At 46.0% G+C, this 15,857-nt stretch overlaps 1 protein-coding gene across 2 annotated transcripts in view; it reads right to left on the bottom strand.

The window, feature by feature from the left end:
• Positions 1-488: 488 nt before the first annotated feature.
• tsc1b (TSC complex subunit 1b) overlaps positions 489-15,857 on the bottom strand; it is a 51,968-nt gene continuing 36,599 nt past the window's right edge. Inside the window, exons 15-23 of one of the 2 annotated variants that reach the window (XM_085965262.1) lie at positions 15,801-15,848; positions 12,277-12,320; positions 8,807-8,973; positions 7,642-7,824; positions 5,995-6,105; positions 5,496-5,618; positions 4,276-4,469; positions 3,758-3,916; positions 489-1,828 (exon numbers count right to left, since the gene is read on the bottom strand). In XM_085965262.1, coding sequence (XP_085821388.1) covers positions 1,351-1,828; positions 3,758-3,916; positions 4,276-4,469; positions 5,496-5,618; positions 5,995-6,105; positions 7,642-7,824; positions 8,807-8,973; positions 12,277-12,320; positions 15,801-15,848 — 1,507 coding nt within the window. In that variant the 3' untranslated portion in view covers positions 489-1,350. The remainder of the gene's footprint in view (positions 1,829-3,757; positions 3,917-4,275; positions 4,470-5,495; positions 5,619-5,994; positions 6,106-7,641; positions 7,825-8,806; positions 8,974-12,276; positions 12,321-15,800; positions 15,849-15,857) is intronic. The other variant, XM_085965263.1, reaches the window with a different exon arrangement.

Below are 15,857 nucleotides of genomic sequence, written 5' to 3'. Positions count from 1 at the left end.
ACCAGACTATCGTCCAGCTGAAGATATCTAATCTTCCGTTATCACAGCTTGAATCCTTATGTGGGTCATTTTGATTGGTAAAATACATGAAAGTAGAAATACTCAGGGATAATACAGTGCAACATCTCAATCTCAGTTTGAAACTGATAGCAAGTAAAATTCTGTAATCTAGGTGAAATCTGCTATTGGCTCTAGCTTGTTTAACTTCACTTCAATAAACTTGATCCATATTTTTAGCCAGATGTACAGTGTTTAGTACATCAGGTGGAGACCCAGGATGGAAGGTGATAACCAATTCTATTTCCCTATATACACACACCTCACCTGGTACAAGGGTTCACCCTGCAGCCCACAATCTCATCACTGCTCACATTCCAGATCATGGGCTCACTTGTAGAATGCAAACTCACTGGGTAAAAGTATCTGGAACAGACCTGAATTGCAGTGACAACCAGGAGATGTAAATAAACTCAAACAAAGAGAATTGCAAGTGTGGAGGGTAGCCCTTTATTAAATCACTGTGCAATATTCATTCTCAACTCAACTTTGAACCCCCAAAAAATACTGTATCTAAGCAGTCAGACAAACTCTCTCCCTGGCCGCCCCCAAAAAAAGACAAATCTGGCAAGATACCACTGGACAAGACCACCGCACTTCAAATGGCAAGTCAGGGTGCCCCTTGCTCGGATTCACAACAAGCAGTCCTGCTCCCAGCCTCCGGCTTGATTTCAATTGGTGAGCAAGTTCAAAGAATCCAAATGATCGCAGCTTGGGAAAACAGCGACTGCAGTGTCAGGGTAAAAGGGGGGGGGGGGGGGGGGGGGGTTTAAAATCACAGCAGTGTTTCATTATTTAAAGTACACACAGTCTGATACAAAGCTCCTGCGGGGAGTTGGTCCAGCCTTTTTCTTTTGAACACCGCAAGATAGTTCGTCCGCCTGTACGATGAACGTCTTCAAGGTCACGCTTCCATCCCAAATGAAGAGCAGTCCGATTGGGTCAGCAGCAAGCAATTGAAGGGGAGGGAGTATAAAAGGTTCCAATCAGATGTTCCGTCATACCTGGGTGGCCATCTTCTTACAGACATACCATACGTACAACATAATGTAGTGCAAAACATGAAAGACAACTTATTTGTTCACAGTTACACAGGGATTTGATGTCAAGTTTTTTTTGTTTTTTTTCCTCTTAAATATAAACATTCCACTGAAGGGAGCCCATGGCCCTTAACTGGATTGTACCGTGTTTTCAACTTACGACATGCTTACAAAGCAAAGCAGGCATTAACTGCTCAGAATAATACTGACTGTTGCTTTCCTTCCCCACCCACTTCCCCCCCCCCCCCCCGGATTAATTCTGGTCGTGATGAGTTCCGTCATAGTCCATTATGCTGAGCTGCCTGACGCTGTCTGGACTGGGTACCCGCTCAGGCACCTGCAGTTTCAAGGGGCCCAGGGAGCTGCCCAGCTCCATGCCACACTCGGTTTTGAGGGAGTCCAAGAGGCTGTCCATCTTGGGCCGCTCGTTGTCGCACTGGCTTTCGCTCTTGTTCCTGAATAACTCGCGGGCGCGCATCCCGAGGAAACTCTTGGAGCTGGGGTAGGAGCCGACGGTGACCGGGGTGGCGGGCTGCTCCAGAAGGATTGGGCTCGGGACACCCTGGCTTTGGCCCACCAGCCCGGCGAGCGGGGGCGCTGGCTGGGGTTTCCTGCTGGGAGACCGGTCGGCCGAGGTGCTGGGGGCCACAGGGGGCTTGGCTTGGCAGCTTTTGCTCTCCACATCTGGGGTCTTATCGGGCGAGTCAAAAATAGCATCAATGTTTTCAGACCTATTTGTAAAAGAGAATAGAGCAGCAAAAATTAATTTAAAACTTCCCAGGCTGGATATAGATTGTTACATAGAACATACAGGACAAACAGGCCATTCGGCCCAACAGGTCCATGCCAGTGTTTATATTCCACACAAGCCTCATCCCACCCCTCTTCAGCTCACCAACATATCCTTCTGTTCCTCCCTCCCTCCTGTGTTTATCCAACTTCCCCTTAAATGCATCCCTTATTTGCCTCAACTACAACAGCAACTTGCATTTATATAGCACCTTTAACATAGTAAAACATCCCAAGGCACTTCACAGGAACAAAATTTGACACGAGCCATAAAAGGAGATTAGGACAGGGCTTTGTCAAAGAGGTAGGTTTTAAGGAGCGCCCTAAAAGGAGGAGGGGGGCACGGAGCGTGTTTGGGGAGGGAATTCTAGAGCTTAGGGCACGGCCACCAATGGTGGAGTGATTAAAATAGGGATTGGGCAAGAGGCCAGAGATCTTGGGAGGTTGTGGGGCTGGAGGAGGTTCCAGAGATAGGGAGGGGCAAGACCATGAGAATCTAAACAAAACTGAGGCATTGCCAGACCAGGAGCCAATGTAGGTCAGCAAGCACAGGGGTGATGGGTGAACAGGACTTGGAGAGAGTTGGATACAGGCAGCAGAGTTAATGGAATCAGAAGTTTCTGGCACAGGAGGCCATCCAGCCCATTGTGTCTGCGCCAGCCAAAAGAGCTATCCAGCCTAATTCCACTTTTCAGCTCTTGGTCTAAGTTATGGCACTTCAAGCGCATATCCAAGTACTTTTTAAATGCAATGAGGGTTTCTGCCTCTATCACCCTTCCAGGCTGTGAGTTCCAGACCCCCACCACCCTCTAGGTGAAATGATTCCCCCCTCAACTCTCCTCTAATCCCACTACCAATTATTTTTAATTGATGCCCCCTGGTTATTGACCTCTCTGCCAAGGGAAATAGTTTCAATATGCAGAGACAAGTGACAGCCGGTCTGTAACTTGGCATCAATAACGTGGAATTGTTGCGACACGTTAATCGCATCAGTGAAACTGTGATCGTCATTAAACCCAACTGGCTCACTAATGTCTTTCAGGGAAGGAAACCTGCCGTCCTTACCTAGGTCTAGGCTTATACACGACTCGTGTCTTACCAACATAGCTGACTCTTAACTGCCCTCAAATGGCCCAGCAAGTCACTGTTGTATCAAACCACCATCAGCAGTTCAAGGCAGCTCACCACAACCTTCAGGGTAACTAGGATTGGGCAATAAATGACTGCCTGCCAGCAACTCCCAATGAATAAATTTTGAAAAATAAAAAAGAGTTTAGGTTGGTGCGACTGGACATCGGATTGGGGCTGGGGAAGGCGCCATGGTAGATCCCTGGCCTGTGAGTGAGCTGCTGTCAACCAGCTAATGTTAATGTTTTTCAACCTAGGAGACCAAATACTTAGAACCATTTAATGTCACAATTATATACAAGAGTGGGTCTCACACTCAGTCCCATGACTGTGTAGAGTTAGGAGCACTGGAACTGCCATCAGTGCCAAGTTAGAGGGTGAAGAAGGTTCAATGTATTCAGAGACTCCAGCTTTAACTACATGTTTGGACAATGGCAAGGGGGGGGGGGGGGGGGGGGGGAAGACAAAAAATTGCGCTTGGTTGTGAATCACCTGCTCCTTTGTGAAGAACAGCTTCTTGGTGGGCGAGGTACCAGAGAATCCAGAGTGATCTGCGCCCACCAAAGGCAGGTTGCTCACTCATTCCAGTTAGAATCCTTACAGCTGGTAATGAAGACACCCACCCAGTCAGCCTAAGCCACGTCAAGAATCCAGGTTGCAGGGGTGAAAGGGCATTGGGTCAACCAATGTTCCCACTAAGGTGCACATGGAAGCCAACGTAAAGAACAAACGCCTCTCCTTACTTGTCCTCTACAGGCCGTGCCGTTCTCTCTGCTTCAGCTGGTTTTTCGGGAGGTCCCGCCCGCTCCAACTTGCTGTAGAGTTCCAGGATTTCAGACTGTAGAGTTTGCGTTATCCGTTTCTGGGCTTCGTAGCAGCTTTCTGCTGCCTGCAACTCGCCACTGAAAGAAACCGATTCAGTAATGTTCAGTAAGAGACTGAAGGGCACTCAGGCTCCCCCATCAGAGTCACTGCCCCGCCCTGCCCCAGAACAACTGCCTGCAAGTCATTTCAGATCCTCCAGGGAGACAATCATTGTTCCCCCAAGGTATGCGGGCGCACAATGGGGAGGTCCCGCGCAGGCCACTCCAGCTGTTGGAGTATACTGTGCATGTGCAGCCACACAGCAAATTTAAAGGGACCGCGCACGGGAAAACAATTGAGGGAACATTGGCGCCAATACGGAGAAAATAGTCACGCCCGCCTGATTGGTCAAAGTATAAATGCACCACCACCGTGCCAAGACCCCCACCCACCATACCTTGCCATGTTTTTGACATTCTCCAGATATTTCTTTTGCTCAAGAAAAAGGTGCTCTTTCTTAGTCAGCTGGCTTTCAAGTTCCATTATGCGGCGCTGCGATGCCTCCATCCTCTGGCCCTGCTGCTGGATGCGGTGCCTCATTTTCTCCCTCTCGCGGACTAAAGAAACCCGCAACATCTCCATCTCTGCTGCCTGAGCAAAACAAAGGGAGGAAATTAACAAAAAACACACATTCCAGGTGACCATGTTAGGTTTATACTTACTGACAAAATGACTCAAACACAAAATACAAGTTAGCGTCGGACTTTTTATACCCACTTTAACAAGCAGTTTAACATCTCATCTGATGGATGGAACCTCCCAAAAAAAAGTTGTCTTTAGAATGAAATCTGTATGTAAACTTTTCATACTGTAATTACACCCTCCTGCCAGTGGAGGCAGTAGTTACAGGGCAACAAGTTTACATATGTTTCCATTGTGTGTGGATACAGTAATTTCTAACAGGAATACAGAAGGGTAGGTCGATGGGGTTAGATGGAGGGGTAGGAAGAGGAGGCTCATGTGAAACATAAACACCAGCATGGATCAGATGCCTTGTTTCTGTGCAAGGACAGAAGGTAATGACTTTAAAATAGGAATGGAATTAAGTCTATGTGCCCTGGTCCAATTATTAACTGGCATTTATACAACGCCTTAATGTAGTAAAACATCCCAAGGCCTTCCACAGGAGAGTAAGCAGACAAAATGAGAGCGCCACATAAGGAGATATTAGCACAGGTGACCAAAAAGCTTGGTCAAAGAAGTAGGTTTTAAGGAGTGTGTTAAAGGAGGAAAGAGGTAGAGAGGCAGAGAAGTTTAGGGATGGAATTCCATGACTTGGATCCTAGGCAGCTGAAGGCACAGTTGCCAACAGTGGCAAAATGAAATTGGGGACGTGAAAGAGGCCTTAATTGGAGGAGTGCAGCGATCTCAGAGGGTTGTGGGGTTACAGACATGGAGGGGTGAGGCCATGGAGGGATTTGAACAAGAGGATGAGAATTTTAAAAAACCCAAGGCGTCTCCACCACCTAACCATGCTTCACGTGGTCTGGATTACCCATGTGCAACACTACAAGGGATCGAAGTACAATTTGAATCATTTCCCCAGGTGATTTCCAAACAGAACGAGTATTTACAGTGCTGCAACACATGCCAGCAATGCTCTGCCATTAAGCTTACCTTGGCGGAGCCCATCTGCGAGTGTAGCAGTTTCTCCATGTACAGCTCATTCACTTCGCTCAGGAGCAGCAGCTGCTTGTTCAGCCATTCCATCTGCTGCTGCACAGACTGGGTGCTGGTGAACTAGAAATAATGAGTGATTAGTGCCACCAGGAAGAGAGATTGAATGGTCAGCTTTTAGTTTCCCCTGGGCTCCCTGCAGCTTCACTATCTAACCTGTGCTGTACCTGCCCTGGGAGTGTTTGATGGGACAGTGTAGAGGGAGCTTTATTCTATCTAACCTGTACTGTTTGATGGGAACTTTCTATTCCTGGCACTTTATGGTTACTGGTGTAGAATGGCACAAAGTGCTGGGTGTGCAATTAGCACAAGTCTCATGGGGTCAGAGTAAGGAGGAAAACTCTCATGCATAACATTCTAAAAAGGAAAAGTCGATGCCAACCACTACTTTATTCAAACCAGTTCAGGTTTTTGTTTAGCAGATTGCCACATTCCTCACCTTCTCAGTCATCTGGTTCAGCAGATACGCTGTGTTACATGCTTTATTATTGGCCTTCTGTAGTTCCAGCTTCAATTCCCCTATCATCTTCTGACAATCCTGCAGTTTATTCTAAAGGATAAAAAGGGACACGATAAGAGCTTGGAGGATATCAGAAAACAAAGCAAGGGTCCAAAAAGTCCCTGGTGCCCATTAAGCCTGCTCCTTGCATTGACCATGTGCAATGTACCCAATCGTGGACTCTGGCCCACCTATTAATCTTCCCGATGTCCAGACATTACAAGCAAGGCTCCATCTCCATTATACAATTGCCCTCCATAGACGTCTTCCCCAACCACCCCCTCCCCTGGCCCCAGGAGCAGAGGAATCAATTGTTCCATAGAGCATGACAATTTTAGTCTGTATCTATCACAAGCTTTGAATCTTACAGCACAGGAGGCCATTCAGTCCATTGTGCCTGTGCCAGTTCTTAGAAAGCTATCCAATTAGTCCCACTCCCCCCCTGCGCCTTCCCTGTAGCCCTGCACATTTTTCCCCTCAGTATTTATCCAAATCCCTTTTAAAAGTTACTACTGAATCTGCTTCCACCGTCCTCAGGCAGCGCATTCCAGATCACAACTCTAAATTCCCCCCCCCCCCAAAAATCACCCCTCTAGCTCTTTTGCCAATTATCAGTGTCCTCTGATTATAGACCCGCCTGCCAGTGGAAAGTGTTTATTTACTTTATAAAAACCCTTCATAATTTTTGAAATACAACCATCAACCCTATTCTCAAATAGCCATCTAGTGCAGTTTTAAATAAGTCAAATGATTCAGCCTCAAATGCTTTTGCTGGGAGCCTATTCCACATCCTCTACCTGGAGGGGAGCCTTTGAGAGCAGATTGTTAAACACCTCAAAAGAAATCAAGGTGTAAACATTCCCCACATCAGTCTCTCTTCCCATTGACTACACAGATTGTTTTTAAATGTATAAACCCATTTACAGGGCCACTATAAATAGGTTCACGCACCATCCTAACTTGGACATATCGGCTGTCCCTTCATAATCGCTAGGTCAAAATCCTGGAACTCCCTTCCAATATCCCTGTAATTTCTTTTGGCGCTGTGCAGACCACTCAAAATACTGCGCATGTGCGGCTTTTACATTGAAAAGCCCGCTGTGCGGGTTCCCTGGAGCGCTGCGCGGCCACTTGGCTTATAGGATATGTTGCTCCCTACCAAACAGCATTGTGGGAGCACCTTCACTTCAGACTGCAGCAGTTCAAGGCAGCTCACTGTAACCTTCAAGAGCAACTAGGGATGGGTGATAAATAACTAAAAATTAAATAGCAGCCTTGCCAGCAAAGCCCACATCCAAAGAATTAAATAGAACAAATTTCTTGTACGAATCAGTGAGTAAAATCTCACTGGACTACATCTGCTCTGTAAATACAGAAGTCAGTGGAATCTTGTTAAATACTGACTGATTTACTTAATTAGGTGGATGACATACAAAAAAGTAATGGGTGAACTATAGATCAATACTGAAGCGAGTTCCCCACACATGTAATAAGATAAACAGGCACCTACTATACACCTTTAACTTTCTCCCCTTCCACTCCAACTTGGCCCACAGGAGAGATGGTTTCCAGTCGGCTGCACTTTACCTGTAGCTCCTGGCAGCTGGCACGATAGTCACCTCGCTCCTTCTGGAGCTCCGCGATCTGCTTGTTGAGATGCTGGACGATGGATTCCTTCTCTTCGCGCAGCTGCCGATACTGGTTCTGCTCAATGAATAAACTGTGCTTGAGAGATCCGATGTCCAATTCCTGTAGCTTCAGCTGGTCCTTCTGTACAGAGGGGTTGGTAACAAGAGGGACAGAAACTCATGGTGAGGAAACAGAAACTGCGTCGTCCACAACCAACAAGGAAACCGGAGTGACTTCACATCCCCCAAATCTCCACCTCATCAAATAAAGCCCTCAAAAACCTCTTGCCCCCTTCCTCCCATGGCAAGTTGACTCTTTCTGGGGTACAGTTCCACTATGCCAGAGGCCCTCCTTGACCAAGAGGGTACTTGGCAAGCATGAGCCAAGACGAGGAATAATGGCAGCCTATCTGACTACTTCAGGGCTCCAGGGAAAGGGAGGGACGACATTACACCTTGCTTCTTTCAATCGAAGTTAGAGTCGTCAGCTGTGGCTCAGTGGTTAGCACTCTTGCTGGAGTCACACCTTTCACAACCTCAGGACGTCCCAAAGTGCTTTACAGCCAATTAAGTACTTTTTGAAGTGTAGTCACTTGTTATGTAGGAAACACGGCAGCCAATTGGCACACAGCAAGCTCCCACAAACAGCAATGCGATAATGATCAGATAGTCTGTTTTCAGTGATGTTGATTGAGGGATAAATATTGGCCAGGACACTAGGGAGAACTACCCTGCTCTTCAAAATAGCACCATGGGATCTTTTACACTCACCCGAGAAAGCAGATGGGGCCTCTTAGCATCTTACCTGAAAGACAGACAGCACCTCAGAGTGCAGCACTCAGTACTGCACTGGGAATGTCAGCCTAGATTTGTGCTAAAGTCTCTGGAGTGATATTCGAACCCACAACCTTTAAACTCAGGAGTGTGTGTGACCCACAGACAGAAAACCCTTCCAATCAACTCCAGGGAGGGGGAAGCAGAGGGTGAAGGAAAAAAACAAAACAAGTCTCAATAGGACCTTCTTGCAAACATCTGATCACAGGAGTTTTGGAACCTAAAGCAAGTGCCATTTCAGGAGAAAACAGTGTCCAAGGCGGTGCCTTATTTTATTTTTAAAGCCTCACCATAGCTAAATTTTGTTCCTCCAGTGCAGTTGCCTTGAGAATTTTGCGCAGCAGACGCCTATTCCGAACGGCATGCTGCTCTCGCTTGTAGCGTTCATACAGCAGCTGGTTGTGCAGTAAAACTAGTTGATTCCGAAGCATGTGTAGCTCATCCATGGGAGCAGAACCTGGGATCAACAGGACACAGTGTTAGACCACAATTGAAAACCAGAACTGGCTTCAAAAGACCGACAGGTTTAGCTGTGCTGTAGGGAGAGCAGCGACTTGTCCTGGCTTGAAGCAGCCCCTAAATCCGAATACCAAGTTGTTCACTGTACACCGGCTACAGACATTTGCATTTACACAGCGCCTTTCATTAGTGAAACACCCGAAGGCACTTCACAGGAGCATCATCAGACAAAACTGGAGAGCCACATAAGGGGATATTAGGACAGGTGACCAGAAGCTTGGTCATAGAGATAGGAGAGTCTTAAAAAGGAGAGAGATAGAGGCCGAGAGGTTAGTGAGGGAATTTCAGAGTTCAAGGCCTTAGGTTGCTGAAGGCACAGCTGCCAATGGTGGGGACGATGAAAATCAGGGATGTGCAAGAGGGCAAAATTGGAGGCGGTGTGCAGAGCCGGAGGTGGTCAGAGATTGGGAGGGGCAAGGCAAATGGAGAAATTTGAACAATTTATTTTTTTATTTTTTTAAAATAGGTGTTGCTGGATCATGAGCCAATGTAGGTCAGAGAGCACAGGGGTGATGGGTAAACAAGACTTGAGAGTTAGGATATTAGTAGAGATTTGGATGAGCTCAAGTACAGTAAACTTTTGTTTAAACAGCACTTAATCATCCGGAATACTTAAATAACCGGCAAAATAGATAACCGGTAATCTTGCCGAATCCATCCAGCACTCGTTTTGCCGAGTCTCCCGCGGTGGCCGAGTTAGGCAGTGGTTTTTATTTTTGTCTGTTAAAAATTGCCTTGGTAGGTATACTTCTGTTATCCAGAATTTTTCATCAACTGGCACCATCCTGGTCCCATAGGTGCTGAATAAGAGTTTACTGTATAGGAAGAGGGAAGCCGGCCAGGTGAGCATTGGAATAGTAGAGTTGAGATAAGGCATGGATGAGGGTTTCAGCAGCAGATGGGCTGAGGAAGGGGGCTATTTCCTGCTTCCAAACCACACATTTGTACTCTGATGTTTGTGGTATTTTGCAGTTATTTTTATTGGACATATTGCTTCACTTAAAATTGTTACTTTACACTTCTGGTTGAAGGTCACAACGCCAAGTAGTGACCAAGAGAGTTACTCCCACACGACAGAACCAAGGCTGGGACTGGCGACAGGTTAAAAACAGGCCCAACATCAAATTCAGTAGAAGCACAGGAAGCGTCTGGTTTGTGCTCGACAATTGCCTACAGTGGTACAATTGCAATCAGGAGCCCGGTGCATGGAGAAGCCACCCTGTAGGTCATCACTGTGGCACAGCCTTCCAGGGAGTAGCTCTTGAGCAAGACAACTCGACAAAGTGAGCACCATTGCCCCAGAGTGACTGGACCAACATTCCCAAGGTGCACGGGCACACAATCACACATCGATTGAGAGGTCCCACGCAGGCCGCTCATCAGTTGTTGCCGCTGGAAAATATACCGTGCATGCGCAGTCGTGCAGCAAATTTAAAGGGACCACGCATGAAAAAAATTAAGGGAACATTGGACCTGACCACCCTTATTCTACAGAAGCAATCTCAAAATAGATCCAAACCCAAAACTTTTTAATGAGCAAAAATGACATTTGGTCCAACCCTCAATTAATTCTCTCGTTTCCCAGAAACACACCTAGCTGCCTCAAAGTAGATTTCCCGCTTCTACAGCCTTCCCCGAAAACAATCTAAACTTCAACAACTATTTGTACAGAGCCCCAAGTGGTGAACATTTTAGGGTACTTAATAGAAAGGGGACATGGAGTGGGGACAAGGGAAGGAGGTTTTCTTTAAAAATCAGAGGCAGAGAGGCTGAAAGAAGTCAAATAAAGTTCTAATTGACATCCTATTTCCACATTTAAGTTTGGGTAACTGGTATTTGATATTTGTGCTGATCATTTGTTAATCCCCTTAAAAAAAACTTCTCTAACCTTTACTCTGAATTTAACTCGAATACCTGCAATAATCTTCACTGCTAAGTTTCTGAACCCTCGTAAAGGCAATATCCTTGCTATGATTCGGTCACGAGCCCAACACTCCAGATGTGCTTTACACAACGATAAGGCAATTCCTAGTCTATCCCTCTGCAAAGAATACAGAATCTCATTTTTCCATAAAAAGTCTGGACTGGATATCCACTCACTTAATCTAAGAACACAAGAACTAAGAAATAGGAGGAGTAGGCCATTTGGCCCTTCGAGCCTGCTTCACTATTCAATAAGATCATGGCTGATCTTCTGCCTCAACTCCACTTCCTGCACTAACCCCATATCCTTTGATGTCCAAAAATCTATCGAGCTCTGTCTAACAACTGAGGATCCACAGCACTCTGGTATTAAATTGCCATTACATTTAACAGGCACTCCTGGTAACCTGCTCCCATACTAATTATGGGACACTTTTATACTGAACTGCACCGGTTGATCCAGTTATTTAAAAGACTCCAAATGTTTTGGAATCAGATTCTCATTTCTGCCTTGTAAATGCACAAAGGAACTGTTTCATTCAAATGTATAATACATGCACGCTTCATTTACATTGCCACTAGCGAGGGAGAACCTCAAGTAACAGTCAGAAGGTGTGTACAGTCAAAGCCCTCTAACCTGCAACCCCAGACAATCTGGCCCTTAAGCTCGAGCAACTCAGCCCTATTTACGCAGACTTCCTGCTCGCTGGTTTGTCCTGTTGTAGGTCTGCAGGTTTGGAAACGGCTGTTCTGAACACTTGCTTCATTGATCTGGATAGCAGGATTAGGCTGGATAGCTCGGTCAGCTGGCACAGACATGACTGGCCGAATGGCCTCCTTCTGTGTTGTAAATTTCTAGGATTTGCTCAGTTCTCTCAAGTGTTGTGGAGGGAGATACCTGCTCACTCATCAATGCCTCCTTTTCCCCCTCTTCAATGCTTCAGGCTGGCTGGATAGAGTCAACCCGCCCAGTGATGTTCCACCCCAGCAACATCACACACAAAAGCTCAGAATCCACGGCCCCATTTATGATGGGACCAGTGGGGAGTTGACACTTCATAGGAGCAGGAAATCTGCACAAAATGGTCCCAGACTGCCTTGGTTTTAAAGCATTAAAAAAACAGGACCGCAAGAGGGGGTAGACAATGTTAGTGTACGGTTAGGCCCCATTGCAATGAGTCTGTTTAACAGAACCACTTTCCTCAAACCATTGCTCATAGATCAGTAGCTGCATCATTTGTGGGTTATTGTGTCAGGTTCACTCACTGGTAAAGCACTGTGACCCAGAGAGCCAATCACTAGAATACGCACAACATACCTCCAAAGTGAGTCCAGTCTGCAGATTTGCTGGGCAAAGGTAATCTAAAATTAGCACAAAAACAAAACGATGAGAAACTGATACAAGTCAGAACAGTTAACCATTTTACCAACTAGGATTGCTTTCCATTTATGCAAGTCTACCATTAGTACAACAGTTAGCGAAATGCAACCAACCAGTGACGAGTCCACCCAAACTGTAACCTCTGGCGTACAAGTCAACAATGCCAAGGTTGTAGCTTTGGTTAATAATAGTGTCAAGAACCTTACCGCCCTCCTTTTCCTTTCCCTCAAGGTTCCTTCCTGCAGCTCGTGCCAAGAAACGTGCAAGTGGGCAGCAGTGTGAAAATAGGACGGGGCGCGACCGGGAACGCCCTCTATGGTCGAAGAGTCTGTTCAGTGTCGAGGCTCAATGTGAAGAATGGCCACTTCAGTGAAGTATTGAGGGATACCACAGCAGTAAAAAAAAACTCAGCCAGAGTCAGTTCAGGGGAGGAGGAAAAATGTTGTGAAAAATACTGAGTCACTCACTGATTTACAGGATACTGTGGAAGCGAGTGCCAGCTTGGCTCAGTCAGTAGCACTCTCACCTCAGTAAAGGTGGTTGTGGTCCAAGCTCCCCCTCTGGGACTGGGGCATATTCTAGGCCAACACTTCAGCACAGTACTGAGGGAGGGTTGCGGTGTCAGAGGGTTGCGGTGTCAGAGGTGCCCTCTTTCGATTAAAAAAAGGCCTGAAATTCCAGAAAGCACAGAATGTTCACCAATATCCTCAAAGACCACAACAAAGAGAAACAAATTGGACTCTAGGGAAATCAGGCAGGAAAGTGGAGTTGAGGTCGAAGATCAGCCACGATCTTACTGAATGATGGAGCAGGCTCGAGGGGCAGTATGGCCGACTCCTGTTCCCAATTCTTATGTTCTTTGTTTTAAAAAAAAAAAAAAAAAAAAAAAATTTAGGCCAGCATTTATTGCCCATCCCTAATTACCCTCAAGGTGGTGGTGAGCCGCCTTCTTAAACTGCTGCAGTCCGTGTGGTGAAGGTGCTCCCACAGTGGTGTTGGTACTCCCACAGTGGTGTTGGGGAGAGAGTTCCATGATTTTGACCCAGCGATGAAGGAACGGCCGATATATTTCCAAATCAGGATGGTGTGCAACTTGATGGGGAACTTGGTGCTCCCATGCGCCTGCTGCCCTTGTCCTTCTTCATCTTATTTGCTGTGTGGGTTCTTGCGGTGCACAAATTAGCTGCAGTTAGCCTATAACCTTCAGCAATTCACTAGATGTGGAGTACCTAAAATACTGTGCTACATCATTTCCAGTTGGTTCTGCCTTTCACAGAGCCCAATGAGAAGCAGTGACTTGTACACCAGTAGACAGCTTGGGGGGGGGGGGGGGGGGGCGGTAGGAAGGGAATGGTTAAGATAAAATTAAACACGACAATCTACAGATCCAGGAGAGAGATGAGATTTCAGATTTTGGTTAAAGTCTGTGCTGTACACAAGGGATGTCCACGCTAGGCGATAGCACAGGGTGCCCAAAGTGGAAGTGGCAAAGTCTTCCTGCAGGTCAGGTGTAGCACAGCCGAGATGCAGAGTAAAATTCTGTCTGAAGGTTACGCATTAACGCACCCCCCAATTTAAGAGGGACTTCCTACTGCATCAGTGCCATTTCTATTTTATGATTAGGCAAAGGAAGAGCTTAAACTGTCAGAAAGAACACAAACGTTAAGCTCTTCCCTAAATGATTTTTCCTTCAGATCGGAAATTGCAAATGCAGTCATGAGTTACAAAAAAAAAAATCAGACTGCAGATAGAGCTTCCATTTTGAGCACCCATTGGGAGGGGTTTTAAACCAATCATTGGCTCCTGTGCTTGGACACTACAGGGCTCAATATAGGATTAACTATTAAAGTACCACTACAATTACACAGCAAGTAATGATCGAGTTAGATGAAGAGGGTCAGCTCATGTGGAGCATAAATGCCAGAATAGACCAGTTGGGCTGAATGGCCAGTTTGTGCTGTACATTCCATGTAATCACGAGGGCATGATCACAGTGTGCACGAATTGGTAAGCCATTCCTGACTTTTTTGTGTCATGTACAAGACTTAATGGAAAGGTTTGATTCGCCCGCACACTAATGGTGTCTAATTAAAAAATTACCCCATATATTCGAATGCTGCAATACCAGGTCTCGGTCATTTGGGAGTCCTCAAGAGTTGCAGAACAAGCAAATGTCCCTCAAGTGCAAACTGGTAGGGACACTGGGTTTGGGGGCAGGGGAGAGAATATATATTTAAAAAAAGCACGAGTTTCCATCTGGCAGCCCATGAATATCTGAAAATAGAACCAGGAATGGCCTCTTTGGTCCCCAAACCCAACAGGTCCATCAGAGGATTCATTTGATTCTATAATTATTGACTTGCTGGTATGAGATTTTTGTTAAGATATACACTAATTAAAAACCACTTACTGCATTAGGCAACACTATTTTCCTTTCGGTTAAGAGGTATTTAAAATTATGAAAGTTTTGGATAGAGTAGACAGTGTTTCCACTTGTGGGGTAGAGTGAAACTAGAGGCCATCAATACAAAATAGTCATCGAGAAATCCAATAGGGAATTCAGGAGAAACTTCTTTATCCAGAGAGCGGTGAGAATGTGGAACTCGCTGCCACAGTGAGTGGTTGAGGTGAACAGCATAGATGTATTTAAAGGGAAGCTATACAAGCATGAGGGAGAAGGGAATAGAAGGACATGCTGATAAGAGTTAAGAGGAGGAAAGACAGAAGTAGGCTCGAGTGGAGTGTAAATGCCGGCATGGACTGGTTGGGCCAAATGGCCTGTTTCTGTGCTGTATATTCTATGTAATTCTATATATTGTGGCATCAAGTTTTGGAAGCAAGGTGGGGGAAAGAAGGGAGGTCTGCAGAGCGAGTCAGTATGAGGGGTCCCCTCAGCAAAATTTGAGAACCACTGCCCTTGCAGCAGAAAAACACAGATGCTCCAACATTAAAAAGTTTATTGTACAGAGGGAAGGGATTGTGGTAATAGCACTAATAGTGCCACAGTGCTAGGAGGAGAAAATAAATCAGCTGCCTGCTCCCACATGTTAAGTGACCAGTGACAATGTTTGGATGGGATGTACATCCCCACCCAGTCAAATAGCCCTGCCAGCACCCAGTCAAAGTTCACACTGCGTGTAAAGTCCTTGGAAGGACACTTCATCACACAACCTGCAACAGTCGCAACCAGTCCAACAGCCCTTTTCCTCCCCCATATTTTTATAACCAAGAAACGAAAAAAGTGTTGAAAGAAAATGAAGAGAACAATCTTTTTTTAATGCCACCTCCTGTGCTGTAGGATTCTACACAAGGATAGAGAAATTCAAGCATCACTCAGGAAATGGAGGCTCCCCATTAATTAGATAAATTAACCCAAACAATCACCAAGCAATCACCGTGAGTGTTAGAAACATTTCATGGATTGGTGGTTATAATGGCACGACAGCAGATTCCACACTTACCTGACCATTTTTCTTTGACTCTGGGGCTCGGGCTGCACAGGGTAATGTCTAAAACAA

This window comes from Somniosus microcephalus, chromosome 23, assembly GCF_052327205.1.
Source record: "Somniosus microcephalus isolate GS21.2 chromosome 23, FLI_Smic_1.0, whole genome shotgun sequence".
Classification (NCBI taxonomy): Eukaryota; Metazoa; Chordata; class Chondrichthyes; order Squaliformes; family Somniosidae; genus Somniosus; species Somniosus microcephalus.
The sequence above is the reverse complement of the archived record's forward strand: the minus strand, read 5'-3'. Positions and strand labels throughout refer to the sequence as shown.